The 24,176-nt window shown below is 36.2% G+C and overlaps 2 protein-coding genes across 3 annotated transcripts in view; both read left to right on the top strand.

Moving 5' to 3' along the window:
- tut4 (terminal uridylyl transferase 4) overlaps nucleotides 1-14,864 on the top strand; it is a 36,958-nt gene extending 22,094 nt beyond the window's left edge. Inside the window, exons 15-30 of one of the 2 annotated variants that reach the window (XR_013198338.1) lie at nucleotides 88-174; nucleotides 1,103-1,206; nucleotides 2,091-2,148; nucleotides 2,236-2,339; nucleotides 2,434-2,523; nucleotides 3,432-3,545; nucleotides 4,023-4,100; nucleotides 4,273-4,450; nucleotides 6,243-6,290; nucleotides 6,407-6,489; nucleotides 6,595-6,710; nucleotides 6,793-6,947; nucleotides 7,851-7,954; nucleotides 10,929-11,084; nucleotides 13,287-13,439; nucleotides 14,334-14,864. Coding sequence is in view for 1 of the 2 variants with exons in the window: in XM_077218586.1 (XP_077074701.1) it covers nucleotides 88-174; nucleotides 1,103-1,206; nucleotides 2,091-2,148; nucleotides 2,236-2,339; nucleotides 2,434-2,523; nucleotides 3,432-3,545; nucleotides 4,023-4,100; nucleotides 4,273-4,450; nucleotides 6,243-6,290; nucleotides 6,407-6,489; nucleotides 6,595-6,710; nucleotides 6,793-6,947; nucleotides 7,851-7,954; nucleotides 10,929-11,490; nucleotides 13,287-13,439; nucleotides 14,334-14,416 (2,117 nt within the window). In the remaining variant the exon portion in view is untranslated. Of the gene's footprint in view, nucleotides 1-87; nucleotides 175-1,102; nucleotides 1,207-2,090; nucleotides 2,149-2,235; nucleotides 2,340-2,433; nucleotides 2,524-3,431; nucleotides 3,546-4,022; nucleotides 4,101-4,272; nucleotides 4,451-6,242; nucleotides 6,291-6,406; nucleotides 6,490-6,594; nucleotides 6,711-6,792; nucleotides 6,948-7,850; nucleotides 7,955-10,928; nucleotides 11,491-13,286; nucleotides 13,440-14,333 lie in introns of both variants that reach the window. The other variant, XM_077218586.1, reaches the window with a different exon arrangement.
- Nucleotides 14,865-15,222: 358 nt separating this feature from the next.
- On the top strand, nucleotides 15,223-21,338 carry LOC143725820 (cytochrome P450 2B4-like). The gene is made up of 9 exons (XM_077218613.1): nucleotides 15,223-15,586; nucleotides 15,732-15,891; nucleotides 16,320-16,472; nucleotides 16,804-16,964; nucleotides 18,757-18,930; nucleotides 19,226-19,367; nucleotides 20,088-20,275; nucleotides 20,348-20,489; nucleotides 20,576-21,338. The coding sequence occupies exons 1-9, from the start codon at nucleotides 15,392-15,394 to the stop codon at nucleotides 20,758-20,760; spliced, it is 1,500 nt and encodes a 499-aa protein (XP_077074728.1). The 5' UTR covers nucleotides 15,223-15,391; the 3' UTR covers nucleotides 20,761-21,338.
- Nucleotides 21,339-24,176: the final 2,838 nt, after the last annotated feature.

Raw genomic sequence — 24,176 nt, 5'->3', positions numbered from 1 at the left:
CATACCATACTTTACCATCATCTCTTTTTAATATCTAAGGTTCAATCCAATCCCGAAGGTTCAAATGTGATGTATTTGTGTTTGTAGGTGAGCTGTCGCCATCTCTCGGAGAGCAGCAGAAGCGTGAGCAGATTCTGGCTAGTCTGGAGCACTTCATTAGAAAAGAGTACAACGGTGCGAATGCATATTCATATGAAAGCACAACAAATTTACCCTTTTCTCATGTTCAGGGTTTTCAGAAGCAGCAGCTACAGTGGTGAACAGAATCCTAATGCAAATATAATTTCCTCTTGTAGCAAAATAAAAATTCCATTATAGCGTTTTCACAACTTTTCAAAAGAACAAACTAACTTCGAGAGATTGATTACTGCACTCAGAAGAGATGTCACATTTACTGTCACTACCTCAACCTTTGTATTAGAAACACCAGTATGTGTTAACCAGTTTTTTGGTTATTGCCAAATTGGCATGCCAAGGTAATTTAACACAAAGTTTTGTGTAATTAATATGCATTACATTTTTGAACATAACTAGATTTACAAAAGACTTTCACAAACTGGAGTTGAAAAAACTTAGAATTAAATCATAAAAATATAAAATTATTAAATAAATTATTAAATAATTAAATAAGCTCTTACTGAAAAGATGAAATATATGTTTTTGTTTACCTGCATGTAATGTGACCATTGACAAACATCAGAGAACCATAAATAGCTAAATAGTAAAGGTACGAAAAAATATCCGAAAACCACTAGAACAATGTTATACATTTTGTTGACTTTTTGTACTTGCATTATCCCAAATGTTTCCAACAATGTTTAAATCCAGATAAATCCACAATTTTAACCAGTGACATTGCATCACTTATCAATGACATCATATCCCCCTTACTCTAAGCTGTCCGTAGAAACAATGGAGAAACAGTACAGTTCCTGAAAAAAAGCAGAAGTAGAAGTTGTAGTCTAGAAATTTTTTATCCATGTATGCCAACAGAGTGAGAAAAATCTTGATTTCACACTTTTTATGACTATTGACGGATTGGTTAATTGCAATATTCCTACCTTTTGATGAAAATTTATCTTTATTCTGCTTGTCTGTTCAGATAAGGCCCAGCTCTGTCTGTTTGGTTCTTCTAAGAACGGCTTTGGCTTTCGTGACAGTGACCTGGACATCTGTATGACACTGGAGGGTCATGACACCGCTGAGGTATAAATACTGTTGCCCCTTCAAAAGAGGGACATTTATGGGAGGTGCCAGATTCTTTATATAGCGGACCTATTATGTCCCTTTTCAGTCTTGATTTTGTTTTTGGGCTGTACTAGAACAGGATTTCATGCTTGAATGTTCAAAGACACATTATTCTTCTCATATTCTCCATTGCACCTCCTCTCTTCCCAGTCTGTATCGCTCTGGGGTGCGTTTCCCAAAGCCAACTATGGTCGCAAATTTCGTCGTTACCAATTGAGTTCATTGGAAGTTGCGATCATAGTTGGCTTTGGGAAACGCACTCCTGTTTAGTTCCCGTCTCTATGAAGCCCCTCCTTCTGAAAAGCACACTATGCTCTGATTGGTTGGCTGGACCGGTGTGCTGTGATTGGTCAAGCGCTTTGTGCTTGTTTAGAAAATGTCCCGCCCCTTTCCATAACCACGAGTTTTAACACACTACTAACTAACTCAACCAGTCCCACCCCTTTAGTCTGCGTATGAATTCTTTAAATGAAGAATATTGTGACGTGCTCGTTCCTGGAAGAAATGTTTTTTTCAAGCTCAAACAGCTACATTACACACTAAAGAAAGATAAACATGTTAAAAAAACTGAAAAAACATAATAGGACCCCTTTAAATATCTGTATGTTTAGGCCAATATTAGAATTTTTTTTACATATCATAGGTTTAAAAAGTTCTGATCAAGGTTGCCCTCCTTTATAATATGTATTGTGTTGATGCCTGATTTCACTTAGTTTGAACGGTACTTTTTGTTTAGAAGCACTCAAAAGGGGATGGGTTTGTATTATTGTCCATCAAAGCATTTTTTAGCCATTATTAACTCTTAATGTTTAATCAGTCTCGCTCTCTTGCCCTTCTTGCAGAAACTGAACTGTAAGGAGATCATAGAGGGTTTAGCCAAGGTGCTGAAGAAACACACAGGTGCCTGACTGATGCTAATACTCACTGTCAATATAAATAAAGTCAGATTATTCAACGCTGACTGATTGATTTGTTTGTGTGGTTCAGGTCTGAGGAATATCTTGCCTATCACAACTGCTAAAGTGCCTATAGTGAAGTTTGAACACAGGCAGAGCGGACTGGAGGGAGACATCAGCCTCTACAACACATTGGTGAGACTCGTATGCTATGTGTCTATAAATGAAATATAGCTGTTATTATCATTTAGTTATTCATTTTTTTTTTTTATGTCCTGTTTTGTGTCAGGCCCAACACAACACACGGATGCTAGCCAAATATGCTGCTATAGACCCTCGTGTGCAGTATCTGGGCTACACCATGAAAGTGTTTGCCAAGGTAGGGTCAGATATCTCTGTTCTGTTGTCATCATAAATAGGGATCTAATTTGCAAAATGCAGGTAGTAGCATAAAATATTCCTTAAGTATTTAAACGTGTATTCAGACAGCTGGCAATCACATTATAGGAACATACTTGAGTGCTTGATAAATAACATGATTTTTGAATTATTACATTCACAACCTGAAAAGCCTCAACCTTTAGAGAGAAATATTGTTGATCATAATATTATTGATTAAATTTATTCAAAACTTAGTTTAATTAAACTCTTACACTACTATACACTACTGAGATTTTCTTTCTGTTACACGGATCTTGTTTCAAATAAAATGCTGTTTTTTAAACTTTCTATTCATTAAACAACCCTAAAAAAGTTTCAGGTTTTGCACAAAAATATGAAGCAGCACAACTGTTTTCAACACTGATCGTAATAAGAAATATTACTTGAGCAGCAAATCGGGATTTTAGAATGATTTCTGAAGGATCATCAAATATAATCGAATAAAAGTTATTTTAAATTGCAATAAAATTTCACAAAATTGCTGTTTCTACTGTATTTTTGATCAAATAAATGCAGCCTTTATGAGGAGAAGACACTTCTTTCAAAAACATTTTAAAAATCTTACCACCATACTTTTAAACGGTAGTGTATAAGTCAAAGAATGAAAAGAAATCGCCAAGTTATTATTATGAATTATACATATAATTTTATGGCCTCAAATTAATTGTACTTTCTCAATTAATAAGTAAGTCATACAACTATGTATATTTAATAATAAAGAATTGGAAAATGCTGTTATTTTTAAACGAAATATAGCATATCGCTGCTCTCTTCATTAAATGTCATTGCATAGGAAAATGCTGTGTACTATAGTATTGAAAACGTGTAAATGTGTGTGTTTGTCAGCGCTGTGACATTGGCGATGCCTCGAGGGGGAGTCTGTCCTCCTATGCTTACATCCTCATGGTGCTGTATTTCCTACAACAAAGACAACCACCAGTCATCCCTGTGTTACAAGAGGTAACATTAGTACCATTAGCAATAGTGGTATTAATATACAGTACAATGTTCAAAAATTCATAATAACATGGTTTTCTTTGTAATTGAATAAAAGATTGTGTTGCTAAGAAATATCGGTAACACTTTACAACAAGCTTCATTAGAAAATGTATTAACAAACACGAACTAACAACGAGCAATACAATTGTTACAATAATTATTCATCTTTGTTAATGTTAGTTAAAATAAAAATACAGCTGTTCACTGTTAGTTCACAGTGCATTAACTAATGTTAACCTTTTATTTTAATAATGCATTAGTAAATGTTGAAATTAATATTAACTAAGATTAATAAATGCTGTAGAAGTATTGTTCAATCTTGGTTAATGCTAACTAAAGGTACTGTAGTTAACTAATGAAACCTTATTGTAAAGTGTTACTGAAATATCTCTGTAAGTAGAATTGTTGTGTTCAGCTTGCGTCGTGTTTTTTCTGCAGATATTTGATGGGAACACTGTTCCTCAGAGGATGGTGGACGGCTGGAACGCTTACTTCTTCAATGACCTCGATGAGCTGGTGAGCATAAAATGCATGTTTTCTGATAATGCATGTTTGTTTGTGTCTCAAGGAGGTTTCATTCTGCCAGTTTGATTTAGCGTTTATTCACTTGGATGCTGTGTAAACGAATAATGCAGTCCGATGCTTTTTCAAGTGCACTTAAAATGCATGAGTGAATGTGTGTGTCCAGCGGCGGCGGCTCCCGGAGCTCCATCAGAATAAGGAGTCCGTCGGGGAGCTGTGGCTCGGCCTGCTGCGCTTCTACACAGAAGAGTTTGATTTTAAAGAGCACGTCATCTCCATCCGCCAGCACAAGCGCCTCACCACCTTTGAGAAACAGTGGACGTCCAAATGCATCGCGATCGAAGGTTTGAAACTCGTCATCGGCACGCAATGACTCAAAACGTTTGCTCTCACTCTGTGCTGAAATACTCAAGCTGTCATTTATTCTGTTTATTTATCCATTCCTTTATTTATTTCAGCTTTTCTAGAGACGGCTTTCTCAAACTTTTTTTTTTAATTAATGACCATTTTTATAAAGCTAAAATAGGAAACATAATTCATTTTATTTTATAGTTATTCCATCCATAGTTTCCTAGTAGATATAAAATATTGAATGCACTAAAATACAGTAAAAATACAGTTTTATCATTTATATTTACTTTTTTTTATTAATTAAATATATATATATATATTTTTTAAATAATTTTATTAATATATATATATATATATATATTAAATAATTTTATTATATATATATATATATATATATATATATATATATATATATATATATATATATATATTAGTGCTGTCAGTTAAACGCGTTATTAATGGCGTTAACGCAAACCCATTTTAATGGCGTCAATTTTTTTTATTGCCAGATTAAAGTTATTTTTGGCCAAGCAAACGTTGCCGTTTTTTTCACATGCTGTTGCAACAACTAGTAACGTTAGTAAAACTACAACACCACACCGGATCTAGCTAGACCGGAAACAAAACAACAGGCACGCCGCACACACTTGTTTGGGCTTGCGAGCCGACCAAAGAGTAGTAGGCTAACGTTACGTTTTGAGTGAATTGTGAGCGCGAGACGCCGAAATGAATGCCAATAAGATTCTGAATGGAAAGTTTACTTTTAAAAAGTTTACTTTCTATTGACAAGACCAAAGTGATCTGTGTGTTTTGTAGTTGTGAACTGAGCCATCATCGCCGCATGTCCAGTCTGAAATACCACTTGATGTCCAAGCATGCAAATTCTCCGCCCCCTCGTCAAAGCCGTATTTATTTATTTTTATTTCAATTAAAATATATGCATATATTTATTTTCATTTAAATGCTTTTTTAGGTTTCATTCAAATAATTACTAAACACTATTATTTATTACACACATAATTGTTTATTGGCCTATTTATAAATGTATAATTTAAATGGAGTACTTCAGACAGAAGCATATGGATACCACAACAAGAACATACGACTGTGCCGATCCACTTTCCTTGTTGATAAGAGCATTAAAATGAGAAAAAAATAATGGGACAAAAAGAAATCAAGGGACATTTATAATAGATGAAAATGTGCGATTAATTGCGAGTTAACTATGACATTAATGCGATTAATCGCGATTGAATATTTTAATCGTTTGACAACACTAATATATATATATATTTTATATTTATAATTAATAATATATAATTATATATTAATATATATATATATATATATATATATATATATATATATATATATATATATATATATAATTTTAATAATTGCTACTAAATAAACAAAGAAAATAAATTAAAAATGAGTATCAACACACACACACATACATACATACATATATATATATATATATATATATATATATATATATATAATACTTCTCATTTTTAATTTATAAGTAATCTTATTATTATTTGTAATTACTTTTCATTAAATACGCAGAAAAATAAGAACAAATATAGATAGGTAGATAGATAGATATCTAATAAAATATTGCTAATGCTATATATTGGCTAAAGTTATCATCATCGCTGAATGTGACACATTTATTTTGATTTCAGATTTATCTTGCAATATTTCATTTTAACAAGACAAACATGTTGCATGACGCCTGGTAAGGTGAAATATCATATGTTCTGTTATTATTTTCGACAGATCCCTTTGACTTGAATCATAATCTCGGGGCTGGTGTCTCGCGCAAAAGTAAGCCAAAGTCTCACGTTCCACACCGTTCAGCTTTTTCTCCTGTTCTGAAGTGCAGTTCGGGTAAATATACGGTTGATTGAGTCCAACTTGTTCACTTTGCTTTCTCCACACAGTGACGAACTTCATCATGAAGGCCTTCATCAACGGCAGGAAGCTGTTTGGCACCCCGTTTTACCCTCAGCGTGGAACAGAGCCCGTGAGTCCCATCAAAACAGATCTTCAGTCCCATCAGAGCGCTATTAACCTTCATTTCATACCTCCTCTTCTGTACACGTTCAGACCCTCTTTATCCCTCTTTCAGGATTACTTCTTCGACTCAAAGGTTCTGACAGACGGTGAATTGGCTCCTAATGACCGTTGCTGTCGGATCTGTGGGAAGATCGGTCACTATATGAAGGACTGCCCAAAGAGGCGCAGGTGCCCTGTTCACACATGCTGCAGAAACGTACTTTTTAAATCGCAGGATGCAAAGTGCTTAGTTTGTCTTTTTTGTTTTCAGAATGAAGAAAAAGGAGAACGAGCGAGATGAGGAGATCAGGGAGGAGGACCGAGAACCCAGGGAAAGACGCTGTTTTCAGTGTGGCGATATGGGTCACGTGAGGAGAGACTGTCCCGATTACAAACACCTTCGTCAGAGAGGAGCGCCCGGACCAGGTACAGCTGTACAACTTCTTTTATTTCATATTTTATTTATTTATTTAATTTGAAAATTATTTATTCTCTTTGTTTATTTATTTATTTATTCAGCCTCTCTAGAGCATTTTCATAAGCCGAAACAGTTCATGTATATATTTAATAAAATAATTTAATATAATACATATTTATAAGTAAATCATTTAAAAAAAAAAAAAAAAATGGTAAATTGGAAAATATTAAACTTACAATTACAATTACGATTATTTTACACTTTTTATTTTTTAAATCCTTTTTTATGTTTATTTTTAATTATTTAAATTATTTTATTAAATATAATTATTTTTAGGAATTGTCCTTTATATTGTATACGTACCATATGAGTTATAATTCTTCTTTTATTTTGTGAAATAATACTAAAAATAGACTTATATACACTATATATTTCATGAATATATTTATTAAAAAAAAATATATATATATAAATATTTAAAATGTTATTTTATTTTATAGTTATTCTGTCAGTTTTTTCAAGTAGATTTACGATGCACTAAAATACAGTAAAACATTTTTTAAAATTTATATTTGTAAATAATATAAATTTAAAAACTATTTGTACTGTATTTTTATAAATATAAATGTAATATATTAAATGCATATTAATATAATATATTTATAATTATTACGTAATCTAATTATTTTTTATAATTACCTTTCACTATTATTAATTAACCACTGTAATTTATGAATATATTAAATAAATAAATATTTATAATAAAAAGACATTTATAAGACATTTATATTGAGTTTTATGTTGTATCATCATTGTTGATTTTGTACCTCAGTCTAGACACAGTCTTGATCTGTGGCCTGTAGGGGGCAGCATATAAAAGAGTTTGACTGATTACTCTGGTTTATTTCCAGTCCCTCACATGGTCCGGGCCCTGGCGAGCTCTCAGTCCATCCCCATTCCTCAAGGTGCTTCAGTCCAGGAGCGGGTCGGGAGGAACAGGCAGTCCTCTGAATGTGTAAGAAACATGTCAAGTCACCTTCATTTATATAGCGCTTTTAACCATACAGATAACATATTTAAAAATGTTTTCCTTGAAAAAAATGATTCATTCCTTAAAATAGCTTTAATGTAACTCTACCCCCTTGCCTCGTTTAGTATATGCAGTTCCATATGCAAATGAGCCCCGCCTTCACTCACTCACAGCAGCTCAGAGATCCACTTGTTGACGATCACACGTTGATCTGATTGGTTACAAGGTAGTTTGTGATGTCAGAAACACCAGCGATTTCAAACCGTGTTTTTGAGACTGTCTTTGGTTCACTGCAGTTTTAAGGAGAAAATACTCAGCAATGCTGTTGACATAAATTTACACATGGTTTGTCTTAAAGAATATTAAAAGCACTACAGAGACATGTAAACAGCATTAAAGCAACACTATGTAGTTTTTGCTCTCGGGGTCCCCCTACAGTTGGGAAACAGTATTGTCTTCTACTACGGTCGTAAAATCTGTCATGGTTACACCAGGGGATACACGTGCATTTGTTGACAAGCCAATACCGTCTTGAGTTCTCGCGAGTTCTCACGTCTTGGGCAGACTGCCAGCATTGCGTGTGAAATGTCTTCATCCCAGGTACATTGGCATATATTTCAGCATGTCATATGAATATAATTTCAAACACCAAAAGATCGCGTAGCTCACGTTTACAAGCCAGCGTCATTATAGTAGCCTGTTGGCTACTGTTTTACATAATGGATATGCTAATTCAATTAGCCAGCGAGCGAACGCTGGACCAATATTGATCCTCGTCCGGCCTTTTTTTTGGTCACTCTCCCTTTTTCTCTTTCTAGTCTCCTCCGACAAAACCTTTGCCGCCTTCGTTTTAGTTGCTGCTTCGGCCATGACAACAACATACAGACGGCAAACAAACGCTAGTTGGGCTCTCACCTCAGAATTTGAGGAAGTTGGGGGTGGTGGGGGAAGTGAGGTATGCCTTAAAGCAGTCGAATTTTGTAGTTCTTTTTGTGCTCAGGTTACTACCCGAACCCCGAAGTTACGTAGTGCCAGTAAAAGCGATACAGACACTGTCAGTCTATGGCAGACGTGTCATTCAACCTATTGTAAGTCGATGTAACATCACAAGGGTCTTGGAAATATATTATGCAGGTTGAAAAACTACATAGTTTTGCTTTAAAAGCTTGATTTTCAGCACAGGGGGACTTTAACCATAGCCTTTTAGAAATAGTCAGTGGTTCTCAGTATTTCATTGTGTTCTCTGTAATTAATTTCTTTTGTCAGTCGATTGAACCTTAACATTGTAGGGGACTTATATGCTCAAGGAAGAATATTCAGGTTTAATAAGTTGACAGAGTTCACTGAAGTGCTAGTCATATGGATAATCAGTTGATGTCGTTTTCTACTGGTTCTGATAGGTTAACAGTACAGATACCTTTTAGCAACATCCAAACATGGTATTCTGTCTACGCAAATTAGGTTATTTAAGGACATAGTCTTTGACACACTTATATACGTAAGAAACGCTGGTAAGAGTCACATTAGTCATAGATTTCAGAATGACTCTTCGCATCTAGGGCAATTTTGAACTCTCCTGTAGATTCCTTACGCATGGTCACATGCCTCTAATAATACAAAAAAACTGCTGCAAGCTCAATTAGATAAAGGCGAAGGTTGAATTTTTATCAGGAATTCACTGAAACAGAAGAGCACAGAGCGCTGAAAAAAACTTCTACTCACGATTCACAGTCATAGTTTAAAAGATAGCGATCAATGGTGCTTTAAACCCTAAAAAGAATTACACATGCTAAGTATGCATATGCTTTAGTGGATACATGTAGTGTGTTATTGACCTTAATGAACATAGACACAGTTGTCTTTACAAGCTATCATAAAAACAGCAGAATAAAGTTCAAACTGAAAATTCTGTTTCTACAAAATATGACTCTTGAATAATTTGGTTGTTTGAGCAAATTAATTAATTACAAAACAAGTTCATATTCTCTGGAAGGTGGGCTAAATGGGTAAACGCGGATATGGGTCAGAAACAGAAATATCTGAATAGATACACTGGTTTTAAGAAATTAATTTTAATTTTCCAATTCATTATATAATACAAGAGAAGTGATTATAAATCTCCTTCAACATCCATTGTTTCCAAGTAGATTTAGCTTCACTTAATTTAATTCACTTAAATACTTTTTAAACAGATATTTTTAAGTTTGTATTTAGTTGTATTTATACTATATTATTTATTTATAATTATAATTACTTAATTTAATAGAAATGCCTTTTCACTAAAGAAAGTTTTATAATATATAATTCTTTAGTTTATATTTAATCAATTATTTTTCAATAAAAAAAGATAAATTTACTATGTATATTTTATTTTGTGAAGATTACTAAAAAAAAGAATTGTACTTGTATACACTGTGTGTGTGTCTGTGTGTGTCTGTGTGTGTGTGTTTGAGAGGGAGGGAGGGAGGGAGGGAGGGAGGGAGGGAGAGAGAGAGAGAGAGAGAGAGAGAGAGAGAGAGAGAGAGAGAGAGAGAGAGAGAGAGAGAGAGAGAGAGAGAGAGAGAGAGAGAGAGAGAGAGAGAGAGAGAGAGAGAGAGAGAGAGAGAGAGAGAGAGAAGAGAGAGAGAGAGAGAGAGAGAGAGAGAGAGAGAGATAGAGACAATTCTAATATAATTAATAAATAATATTTTTTTTAGTAATTAATTTTCTTGAAATAAGGGCATTAATTAAACATCCTGGCACCGTTTTCAGAAACGTTTACACTACTTAACACAATGACTTACAAAAACTACTATGATGGTACATTGATATTAGCTGGTATTAAAAGTGTATCAAAACTAAAGCATTGTAAATGTCTAACAAATTTTCACCCAACAACAGCACATTTATTTGTATTCTTTCAATATCATTTTTGTGCCGACTGACCCTTGACTCTTTTTCTCTGTGTGTTTCCACCCAGTCTGATGCGCGTCAGACTCCTCCATACTCTCCTCAGCCGTCTCCATACAGCCAGGGGTCGGTGTCTCCCCAGAACAGCAAGCCCTCCTCCTCCTCCTCCTCTACCTCCTCTGCCCAGTCCAAACCCTCCCAACCCCAGCAGCAGCAGCTTCCCCAGGTCCAGCTTCCCATCTTCAGCTTTCCACACTCCCACCCGGGCCAGTACCACACCGGGCTCTCTGCACTGGGCCTTCTGCCCGCTCACCCCCAGCAGGCTCACTCACCCCTGACCTCAGGCTCCTGGCCCATCCACGGCCCTCTCGTGGGCTCCGGGGCGGCCACGGCCTCCGGTCACCCGTCCTCTCCGGGCCTGAAGTTTGCCGTCCGAGGAGGCGGTGGAAACGGACAGGCGGTGAATCCCGCACCCATGAACCTGAACGACCCCAGCATCATCTTCGCTCAGCCGTCGGCGGGACGGGTGGCTGGTGGAGTGGGCGGCCCGGGCAGAGAAAGGGGGCACCCCTGGCACAATCACCATATCAATCCGGGGCCACTGGTGGGAAATGGCACTGTAAACAAGACAGGTACACACTGGTGGTTCTCACAGTATGTGTCGGCTGCACGAATACAAACATTAAAAAATAACGGAATCAATGATGCAAACTTTCACATTCTGCTGTAAAGCAGCTGTAAAAATACAAATGTCATAATTCAGCTGAAGTCAGTTTAGTGTTGATTCAGTTCAGTGCAATAACTGTGTGTAGATCATCAGTTTAAGCTATAAACAGCTTTAAGCGGACAATATGATTCTCCAATAATTATCGAAATAAATAACATGTAACATTGGGTAAATTGTCTATTTTAATATAATTGCTATCATTTTTAACTTTAAGTTGAAGTACTGCTTTGATATAGCACATATCTTATACACCACGGTAATTCAAAGTGCTTTAGATTTAAAAAAAAACATTTATAATAATATGCGTATTAATTCATAGTGCATTCTGATATTTGTGAACTCTGCAATGGATACAATATGATTGTGTAATTTCAATAATGCCTTATGTCATATGTAGGCAGCTCGCTAAGTTGCGACAGCTGCTGTCTATGTGTTTTCCTCATATTTTTCCTTTAAAGATTTTATGAAATTGAATAGCCATATGACAGGTGTCATATTACTCATGAATTAAAAATGACGCTATTTACTTTATTAGCAATTGTCTGTGGTATTATTTATAGTACACAGTCAGTGCAAAATTATTCTAAAGAAATAAATCATTTTGTTTTTCTAATCTGTCATCAAATTGTATGACCATAATATTTCATCCTCACAATCAAAAGGACAAAAAATAAGAAAATGAAGCCTACTTTTTTTACCTTTTTTACATTGTGACATTATGTTACATTTTTGTCAATTAAGCACATAACACCCAATTAGTACCCTGCTGTAATAAAACAGAATCTAATTTTCTTTACTGTAATGCAAATCGAAATAATTATTTAAATTGTAAAATACATTTGCAAGATACAACTGTAAATATTTGCTTATTAATAATATTATAAGATTTAATTTATTTATTTAACTAATATAACTGATAACTTAATTCCATAATTAATAAATAATGTAGTTAAATTTAGTAAGAACTTTTCACTAAATAAACATAAGGAAAAATGATAACTAAAAGTATTGATAAGGGGGACGTTCATTCTATTGGTACAGTTTAGAAAAGTTTTATAAAATTGCACAAAATGTAATTGTAAATTATTTTCTAATATTTAATCAGAATGCAATGACTAGGTAAAATGTCAAGGTAATATTTCATATGCAAAATGTACAGATAGGACAAATAATTGGCTGAATTTTTTACTCATGTAACAAAGGCTTGAGGAAAATATTAACCAGTAGTATCGTAACCTTAAGTGCACTCTTCCAGTATGACTAATGGCTCTGATTTGATGAATCAGTGAAATGAGTTTGGTGTCTGTTTATTGAGAGCAGGTGGTGTTGTTGAGCTCAGGTAAGTCTCACAGGTGTATTGGGCGCACGGGTGACTCCACATCTGTTAGACGGAGCACTGGAAACTAGTAAAAAACTAGTCCCTGGACCCTGTAACCCTTTGAAACCACAGTCTAATGAAACCTTGGTTTTCTGAGCATTTCCATACATTCAAGGCATATTTAATGGCATAATGAATGATGTATATTACTACCAAACAGACCAAGCTATTACTAGTTTAAGACTAGTTTAAATAAAGAAGGTGGCATTGAAAGCTTGTGGTTTCATAGTGGTTGAGTGACAGTTTAAATATTATGAGCTCTTCTGTTGTTTATTTTCATCTGTTTTTACAAAGTTGCTCATGAATCTCTCTCTCCATCTCAGATCCTAATTTCCCATCTCATTTTGGGGGTGTGAGTCCAGGCTCTCGATCCTGGGAGCACGGCGGTGCTGCTCCGTATTCCCTGTCTCCATCCTTCATGCCCTACCGTCTGCCGCCCTACATGCAGCAGCCCAACAAACCCTTCATCTCACAAGGTACTCGTTCCCTTCTGTTTGTGGGACATGCTGAGGATAAAACATTTTAACTCTATGCATATGTCTGTATTTTATGTCCAAAGTAACCATGGAATTTTCAATTTCTGTCAACATGAAACATGTTTGCATATATACAGTATATATAATTTATATATATATATATATATATACAGTATATATATAAAACTTTAGCTAGGCAAATTAAACATAGCAACCCAATAAGTCAGTTATGTTGTGCCAAAGACCTTTCCTATAGCAAACCAAGAAAGACAAAAATACAAAATAATTTAAAATAAAGTCAACATGAAATGGAAATGGAAGTTGTGATAGTCTTTTCTTCTATATTGTGACGTATATATCCGAGTGAAACAGCTTCTCAAACAAGAACAAATGTAGGGCGGGGCTTGGGGAATTGATGGATGGTTGTGGTTTGCTATTGGTGGAGCTCATGTGAGTGACAGGTTGCCCCGCCCTCGTCATCAGAGAAGAGAAGAGTTGTCACTGCAAGAGAGATGGAAAGTCATTTTGATTCAAGATTACTAGAAACATGAATACAAAAAAAAAAGATGTGCACAAATAAATACAGTAATCTTCCATAAAGAAATAAGAATTACCAATTTTGATTTCATGGTGACCATAAAGTTGGTAAAAGTTGGCTTCATTCTCTTGAAGTAGAATAGTATTTAATTTACTTATTTTTGATTATGACCTGGATATGTTTTCAGGACATTGCTGTTTGTTATTTGTGCTGTTGTAATTATTTGATGTGTACAACAGATGTTATCAATAGACATGAAGTTAACTCTGAATATTCATTCCTCTTGATTAGTTTTTACACTGAGAAATCAGGAAAAAGTCTCCGCTCATAACCGCACATTTCGTCTCCTCTTGCAGGTTCAGTGGTGGCAAATCAACATTACCCGCTTATTCAACATGGCCGGCACGGCAATCTCAACTACATTCAGCAGAAGAAATGAAGAAATGACACTTTACTTTGTAAACCAATGCCCAAGGTCCTTAGAGAAAAAAGACTAACTTTGCATCATTTGGAAACTTTTTAAAATGGATTTTATCATTTTTGTACAGTTTTATTTTCCTTTCAATTTCTGTGTGTTTCATCACATTGATTTGTGATACAAAATGTCAAATATTTTAATACCCCTATTTTTGGAGGGGTCCAAAAAAGTGTTTTTATTTTATGTGTAAAATAAGGATTTAAAATGTATTCACTTTATTTTTATTAGCCGTATTCCTATTTTGCTTGCATAAGGACAAAGGCTTTAGATGGAAAATCAAACATAACAACCCAATAAGACAATTATGTAGTGCCAAAATCTTCCCTATAGCAAACCAAGAAAACAGACAAAAAAGAGCAGAAAAAAACAAGAAAAGACCAAAAAAATAAATAAAGAAAAAGCAAAACAACATGCTGCTGTGTTGCCTTTTATTTTCTATAGATTTTTTAGTAGTATTTTTTTTTTAATGCTTCAGTGTATAAAATGATATTGCATGACTATGCAACTATCTGAACTGAAAACTCATGCTTTACCTTTGCTATAATTTTACTGTCACCGTTACACCCCTTTCCAGACCTTTCGCCTAATCTCAATAACAAAGAAGAGATTAGGGTGTTGACTTGTCCGTTTCCACTGGCATGTAGTAGAGAGCTTTGAGATAGTCAGTTATTTACTAAACTTGCACCACTTTGCAGTGAATTAACTTCTTCCCTTAGCTAGTATGTTTATAAATGGAAAATTAGTGTTTTGCAGAAGTATAATCTTCATGTCTTGATTGTTTAGAACCTTGCAGCATTATTAGTAATAACTAATATAACTATTTCACAAGCATGAGCTGGCATGTCAAACTTACTATCCCACTGTCTCCACCCTCTTTCGCTGTGTTTATAAAGCCCACAGTTGTCCGCTGCTCTTGTGTTTGTCTTGAATGCGATCATGTGGGCGACTCTCATGAAGTTAGACCTGGCCTCTGTAGGCCTGGCTCTGTTTCTGGGCTTGATCTTTCTGGTTCTGTTCGAGATCATCAGGATTAATTCCTACAGAGGTCAAACTCCTCCTGGTCCCAGACCTCTGCCTTTTGTGGGTACCATACCATATTTTTTGAAGAACCCAATGGAGTTTCTGAGATCAGTGAGTCATTTCTTTGAGCTTATTGTACAAAGTCTTTGTTTTTGTGCCAAGGTATCTTAGGTTCTCCTTGTGCTTGAGCTATGTTGACTTTGCTCGCAAGTGAGATTTAGTTGTGTTGAAGTGCTGTGAAATCTTCTCTGAGTAGATGCCTCAGTATGGAGAGATGACCACTTTGTATCTCGGGAGGAAGCCAGCGATACTCCTCAACACAATCCAGGTCACGAAAGAAGCCCTGGTCCAAAATGCTTCATCTTTTTCAGGAAGGCCACCTGTACCACTTCCAAACTGGATCAGTAATGGATATGGTCAGTAATACATTGTATTAATTGTAGGGTACTAGTACTGTACATACAAGTTTTGATGAAATGGTAAAAGGGGAAATAATTGTTGATAGTTGCCATAGCTAACCCTGCTGGAAAATTAAGCTAAAAGTTTCTTACATGGTTTTTATAGTCTGCTGAAGCTAGTCTTGATCAGTGGAGCAACCAGCCAGTGAAGTTGATACTTGAAACCTCTCAAGACTGCATAAATGTGGTCTTGGTTTGGATGGGCCTCCAGCAGTCTACTGCTAGTCTAGACCTGGGAATACTCCAGCCAATGAGGCCGAGGTCAACATGGACTTGGTCAAGATGTTTGGGGCTGGTAGACCTATGCATCTGTTTGTCTGTCTTTCTTTCAACAGCTTGTCTATGTATTTCCTCGTAACTCTGAAGGTATGTTCTCTTTCCATCAGGCATAATAATGGTCACATTTGGTCACACCTGGAGGCAGCAGAGACGGTTTGCTCTGCACACGCTCAGAAACTTTGGCCTGGGAAAGAAATCTGTGGAGGAACGCGTGACAGAGGAAAGCAGTTACCTGCTTTCTGAAATGCTCAAATCAGAAGGTTATTAAGGATTTTAAAATGTGAATGTGTTTTCAATGTTTAGAGGTGCTTCACTCTGTCATGCCCCACCTCGTACTTGAGTCAAGTTCTAAACAAACTTTAAACATGCTCCTTTACGCAAGTATGTGGGCATGAATTTTTAGCCAAAACATTTCAAGTGCACAGTCCCATTATGCCTTAGTATTCAGGTTACCTTCAAATGCCATTCAATTATTGGCATTTGATGCCAAATGTTATTTATCAAACCAGCTGTAATTGACTTGTGGAGTTTCTCTTTAAAATATTAAAATACTCATTGACAAAAACTAACAGAAGGTTTTCTTTATTAAAGGCAAGCCTTTCGACCCCCAGCATCCAATACAGAATGCTGTTTCCAACATTATCTGTTCCATCGTCTTTGGGGATCGGTTTGACTACGATAACAAGCGCTTCGAATACCTTCTGGAAATCCTGAAGGAGAACATCAATCATTCAGGGTTAATTGTTGGACAGGTATGAGCAAGTGTTAAAATTGTTTTTTGCTTAACTGGCCTAGTATCCAACCGGATCTTGCTCTATTGTCTGCATTCCCATAGGTTGTCGACACATTGCACCATTAATCTTTAGCAATAATGTGCTAAACCTTACCAGCGGTCACTCGTGCCACATCAAAACCTCAGCTTTCTGAAAGTTAGTGCCCCTGTTGCTTTTTTACTGTAAATGGCTGTCGTTTTCATCACCAACACTACCTACATCAAGTTTGTCTCCAATTATGAGTATTTGCTTGTTAAAACAATCACACAAAAAAATGTGATTGTCGAATAAGGCTGTATGCCACAAAGGGAACTACTTGATCAGAGATGTCCAATCCTGACCCTGGAGGTCCACCTTCGTAAGGCTGGAAGCTTGCGCTGCTCTTTTGAACCAATAATCAGAACAAAAGGCAGTTGAAAGATGACGTGTATAATTCAAATATTTATCTGACCCCAATATAATTCATCTGACTCCATTAAATTTGTTGTTATTATTTAACCTCTAATTCTTTAAAGGTGAAGGTCTTTCTTAGAACTGATAGGAAAACGTAGGATTTAACCTGAACGTTTAGATATCGAAAGATACAATCACTTTAGCTTCAACATCATCAGTGATAAATGGAATGATTCTCAAAGCCTTTAAAGCAGGCAATTTTGTTTATTAGGTTACATGTTTAAATAAACAGACAGTAGAATGGAACAACATACTGTATAGAAAACTTAGTTGTAACAAATAATGCACTGCTGTGCAGAAGAGGCTGGAAAAGCCTTTCTCCTAGTATGAGGTTATGGACCGGTGTGCAGGAGTGGCAGGGTTAAAGCCTTTCTTCAAGATCAATAGTTTCCTTTCCTTATACTCTGAGCAAAGCATTGTTAAACATGAGTGGAATACCTACACCGAAACCGACCGACAAGAAACCAAAAGATGAGGAAAATGGGTGGCGATCAAGAGGGGGAGAAGAATATTAACATATTCTCCTCAATGTATGTTACTGTACATTAGGATTCTTTAGTATCTCTATTAAGTTCACCACCGTTCAGTTCAGTTTATAAGCTGTCTTGTGAGACCAAACATGGCATAGTTACATATTAGAGCACACTAGTAAATAAACAGTATGTAGTTGAAAGCACATTTCCTGTGAAGCAAATGGTACAGACCTGTCATTTAGGTGCAAATGACTCTGTCTCTCCCGACAGAACCAGACAGTCCCAACAGTCCTCCATCAGCATATTGATGAAATGACTTGCACTAGATAGGCATTCGCATACTGTGATGTAGGCCTTTGTGCCACGTTTAATTCACATGTATACCTTTAAAAGGATTTCTGAAGTACCAGGGCAGTAAAGAGTTATTTCCATATTTGCTCAGCCCTACAAGAGTTTAGCTCAAAACACTTTTTAAACTCACGAAGCTAATAAAGGGCTGCATCCAAAATTGCATACTTCCCACTATATAGTAGGTTAAAAAACAGTATGTCGAATTCACAGTATTCATCAAATAAAAAGTACCTGGATGATGTACTATTCCAGCTAGATTCTGAAGGGTGCATCCAATGGACACTTTGCTATCCCAAAAGGCTACGGGAGAGTACTTGTTTAATGCTCAGAAAGTAATTACTCAAAAGAAGTATGTCTCTGAGAGTATGTGATTTAGGACGCAGAAACTGTCTTCAGAATTGCAAGAAACTTCTAGGCAGGTGTTTTGGAGCAGGTTAAAACTAAACTTCTGCTGTTAATGCTGCATAGTTATTTGTAGGCTTTTTCTTTTCCAGGTGTTTAACTTGCTTCCCATCATCAAACATTTCCCAGGGCCACACCAGAAAATCCATCAGAACGGTGAAGAGTTGAAGGCTTTCTTCAGGGAATCAGTCAAAGCACACCGAGAAACTCTGGATCCAGACAGTCCACGAGACTTCATTGATGCCTATCTGCTGGAGATTGAGAAAGTGAGATCATCACAACCAACCTTTCTAGAAACTGTTTAATCCACTCTTTGATGGGAGTTACTATTTGGAAAGGTGGCTGAGATTTTGTCAAATAACACATGTTCTTGGATGAATGTCTTTTGTTACGATCTACCCCTTAAATTTGAAGGTTCTTCAAGCCCCAATTCCATTTCTAACCCTTATAGAAATTTTGTTACAGGACAAACAATATCATACAAGGTGAAATCACGGTAGGCTGCTAGATAACTAGATATGCATGGATCAATTGAAATGCTTTCTGTTTTCCTTGGAGCAGCAGAAGTCCAACGAGGACTCCACGTTTCACGAAGAGAACATGATTATGTCAGTAGCTGATTTGTTCCTTGCTGGAACCGACACCACATCGACCACCATCAGATGGGGGCTCATCTACTTGACACAAAACACAGATGTACAAGGTACTTAGGATTAACATTGCATGTTAACGGGAATGCATGGACTGATAAATGTATATCTTGCATGATCTGTAATTCGCTTTGGATAGAAGCATCTGCCAAGTACATGCATATAGATATAAAGGTGATAAGTAAAGAAAATGTTCTGTTCTTTTGCATGCATTTTAAGGTTCCTATAAAGTCAATTGCTTTTTTTAAGAAACAGATCAGATTTTAGTCATTATTCACTGAAAATCCCCTCCACAGCTCTCAAATCTCATTTGTGCATATTCAAACGTAGCTTGACATGTCATGATTGGTTTTGAGATGCACAAAAAACAGTGACATTTAGTCTTATTAATGTCAAACCTTCTTGCATATTCAAAACAATCTTGCAATGATGTCTTACATATGCACAAATGTGTGTTTGACCAATTGCAAGTTCATGGTTCCCCTGTTGGTTTTTTGTTGCAATGAAGAGTTCTTTAAGTATCATACCATCTCCTTTAAGTAGCTAAATGGAAATGCTGAATTGGAAAAAAATATTGCATAATTTGTAAACGCACCTAGGTTTATACAGATTTTCCTTGTAGCACACAGGTAGCCCTGTCCCAAACACACCATTGTTTAAGTTTGAGTAAGGTTTTAAAGTGCCAGTCTTTCTTTAAGTCAATCTGCCAGTTGCTTACTTGTTGTGTTTTAACACTGAGAAACGTACACACATGAACATTAATGACGTTACAGAGCGATGTCATGAGGAGATTGTTCGGGTGTTGGGTTACGACCGCTTTCCCAGCATGGATGACCGTGACAAACTACCATACACGAATGCCACTGTTCATGAGTTTCAGCGGTATGCCAACATTGTACCATCTGGCGTGATTCATGAAACAACTCAGCCCACAAAACTACGTGGATACGACCTTCCCAAGGTAATGAATGGAGCCTGGATGTGTTGTTTTTCTTGATTGAAATTGTTCCACTAACAAACATTATCTTTCTAGGGCACCGAGATACTGACTAACTTAACTGCAATTTTAACTGATAAGGAGCACTGGAAGTATCCAGACACTTTTAACCCAGAGAATTTCTTAGACGATAATGGACAATTCTTCAAACCAGAGTCTTTCCTCCCTTTCTCCTTGGGTGAGTCACCTGTGACTACAATAGCAGTAGACTAAGAGCAAAGACAACTAGGTTAAAACCCATTGTGTTTTATCTCTATTTATCAGGTCCGAGGGTGTGTCTCGGTGAGACTCTAGCTAAGACAGAGCTCTTCCTCTTCGTCACTTCTCTCTTACAGCGGATTTGTTTCTCCTGGCCACCTGGTGAGCAGCAGCCAGACATGAATGGGATTGTTAGTGTGGTCCGCTCTCCTGAGCCATACAAAATCATCTGCCACAGCCGAGGTTCCTAAGATTGACCAACAGTAACCTTTCCTGCATTAAAGGAGTTTCCATTAAGCTTCCATAGCTGGTTTAGACAGCTTTAAAACTTGATGTTAATATTTTAGCTAAGGAATTATTCTCTACATTAATAGTTATGGATGCTGTACTATTTGTTGTAAAGTGTAAACCCTGAATATCACAATAAATTACTGCAGTGCTGTAATACCACTGAAAACCTTTGTTTCTCTCATGATGTAATATCTCATGTGATAGCTTATATCACTACAGACAAGCCTGTACAGGTCTAAACTAGATGTATGGCTATTCACGTTGAGCTGTAACACACCCTGTTAGTGTGCATGTTTAAAACTGGTTGAGTTGATGCATCATGTACGTAATGGTACTATATCTATATGCCCCCAAAAATCTATTCGTATGAGTGGAGAAAAAACACAAGTGCTTTAAAATCAAAGTTTTCATTTAATGCAGATCCTTTTTGGCAATATTTTATCAAACCTACAGTGTCATTTTAGGATACATGTATTGTATTGTATTGTATTGTATCCAAATGTAGAATATTTTAAAATAAATCTTATTAAAAAGGAAATTATTGTGAACATTTCTTCTAAAACATTTGAAGATTTCAAATGTGTAAATATTAGTATATAAATTTATAATCAATCATATAAATCTCATACTCTATTAAGACTAAGGAGAACAACGCACGAGTTGCCTAATCAGTTCATACAACTTCCTGCATTTTGCAGATATTTCCTGATTGGTGCGTGACCACATACAAGAATTAAGTGCTTTTGTGTAAACACAGCGATGTCTATAATATATTTTAGAGTACAATTCTTCATCCGGTCAAAAGTTTAAAAAAATAAAAAAGTTAAAAAAAATCCATGTATCCTTATTACTGCTATTGTCTGTGGTCATCCAGGCCAGGTTGTTGAGGTCACAGTTTAGTGAAGGAAAATGTTCACATTTGTAGCGGCTGCTTTGGTCATAGGTCAAATGTCCTGGGTTTTTTTGTTTTTTTTGACAGCAGAGTATTGAGGGATAACTTATCCGTAAACACTGGCTACCCCTCCGCAGACTAGACTTGTCCTGTGCTGTAGTTTAGTCTCTACGGGGAGAAGGAATGTTTGGACACCGACTCCCTGTAGTGTCACCACATCAGGCATAGATGCCAAGAGCTGGCGGACAGAAGCGTAGCCGTTCAACACCACTGAGTCCAGGAGGAGCGGGCAGGACCTGCGAGCTTTACTCAAACTGACGCCTGCAGGATATTGAACCATCAGATCCCGAAGTGCTTTCTTCAGCTTCATCAGGTCAGTGCTTGGTTCTGATTGATGAGTTGATGGATGGGTCATATATAGAAAAAATCTGGTTACTATTGTCCCACATGTACAGTATATATACAAGCACAACAACAGCATAATTGCAATTTTGTAATAAAAGTCGTTGGTCTGGTATATTAATTAACGTAAAGATGGTTACCTTTTTGTAAGGGGACATTTCCATCTACATGTAGATTGAAATGTCCCCTTACAAAAAGGTAACTATTTTGATTCATAAACTACCCTCACAGACTTACTAGTGTGTTGCTAAACTGTCGAGTTAACTTCTTTTTGGGTTAAAGTATCATAAGTAGTAGAATGACCTGTCATTTACTCACTTGTATCGGATGATACTGGTGCTCCTTTAGCGAGCACTGCACTGTACAGTGTCATGATACCCGAACCTCCGGTACCGTTCTGTGTCATCTTTCTGCGATGTGACCAATCTTCTTTATTATAAAAAAAGCGTAATAATGAAATTCCGTTCATGTGAAGTAGTCACTGACCCATTTGGTTTCGCTTCTGTAGTGAATCAATCAGTAAAATAAAAACAAAGTATATCAGGCTACTTTGAACGAAGTTAAACGCCGCCTCTGGCATTTAAACGTATCGAAACTAACATACGAATCATTTTACTGAACCGACACGTTTGAACATTAGTGAATCTGTTCAAATAATTCAGCAATTCTTTTGAAATATCACTTTAATAATGTAGCGATTTACCACCATGTCAATGGTAGTTATGAGTAGATTTCTCGGATTGTTGATATCACACTTACAAAAAGCAAAGTGTGAGGCATGTTTTTTTTATATTATGGTAAAATCATGCTGTTCTTTTTATCACACATTATTAGGGCTACTATTTACACACTTTGTAGGCTACAACATTTGAAACATTTATTAGTCAACTGTGAAAATTGTTGTATTGTTTCCGTTTTGCGGTCCTGGAGTTTGGTATAACCTGCATACGATTCCGTCTGATTTGCGGTTCAAGCGATTCACTACAAAGAACCGATACCAAAAAATGATTCGCGAGCCAAACCTTATGCTTTCGTTTTCTAATTCGTTTCACCAGAAAGTACAGCGTTAAAATTACGGGCTTCCTCATTTTGCAGACGACGCCTTTTATCAACATGGAAACTTATTACAAAAATTAATAAACGATATAAGAATTCGAAAATGCTGTCCATTGACGTGAGACTAGGCTTTGTGTTAACGCCAGGTCTCATGACGATGATCAAAAACAAGCTCATTTCTCATTGACTTTTGTTTCCTCTACATATTTTGGGATAAGTAGCCTAGCTACTTTCACTTCTTCCTATGTGGCAAATTTAAATAAATAAATAAATATAAAAGAAAAAGCACACTAGCTGATTTGATGCCTTTTATTTTGAGCAGTGACTGTCTACTTCCAAAGTGGTAGAAATAGCCAAATTCACCATATCATGGTATTCTACATGTTCTATTATAAAATGCTATGAATTATTGCATGAGGTTGCATCAGATACAGATGTTTGATTAAATGTAATTGAATGATGGCATTCATCAACCATGATGGTATTATTTATTGGTGTTCTGAGGTATTTTAAATACACACTATTTTATCACACATTTTATAATTTGCAATACCAAGGTACCGCCAAACATAAAATCCACCAAATGTGTAAATGAGGTAGGCTATTGCTGCTTGTTGCATCGTTCATTTCATCATTTTGACTGAATTTTGCTTTACCGTCCTGTATGCTGTGTTTCTCACCTTTAGGCTACATGTCTTTTGCAGGCGTGTCATTAATGAGGAACAATGATCTTTTCTGATTAGACGTCATGGTAGGCCTTGTCAATCATTTACGGCAGTCATCCAGTTTCTATAGTGTGGCAAACACTTGGAAACCACTGTGAACTTTAAAGCATTCTCTCTTGGAAACGGTCAGGGAAGGAAATGGGAAACGGGAGTGTTTTCCTTCTCTCATAGGTGGCTGCAAAGTCTAAAACTTCTGTTTGAATGTTCATAGATTACACCGCCCTGCATCATATTTGCTAAATTGTTTCTTACTAATTTTGGGGAACTGATTCCAAAAATTGTGCCTGTTTCTTTCCAGCAT

Source organism: Siphateles boraxobius, unplaced genomic scaffold, assembly GCF_051911475.1.
Source record: "Siphateles boraxobius isolate OS27281-9 unplaced genomic scaffold, OSU_SipBor_1 77, whole genome shotgun sequence".
Classification (NCBI taxonomy): domain Eukaryota; kingdom Metazoa; phylum Chordata; class Actinopteri; order Cypriniformes; family Leuciscidae; genus Siphateles; species Siphateles boraxobius.
Note: the sequence above shows the minus strand (reverse complement) of the source record. Positions and strands in the feature narration are given on the sequence as shown.

What these genes read in the sequence shown, in the direction of transcription:
- LOC143725820 (XM_077218613.1), top strand. Translation starts at nt 15,392, where the DNA reads ATGTGGGCGACTCTCATGAAGTTAGACCTGGCCTCTGTAGGCCTGGCT. An exon ending in TGAAATGCTCAAATCAGAAG is followed by an intron (nt 16,473 to 16,803) that starts GTTATTAAGGAT and finishes TCTTTATTAAAG; the next exon opens with GCAAGCCTTTCGACCCCCAG. An exon ending in ACAAAACACAGATGTACAAG is followed by an intron (nt 19,368 to 20,087) that starts GTACTTAGGATT and finishes ATGACGTTACAG; the next exon opens with AGCGATGTCATGAGGAGATT.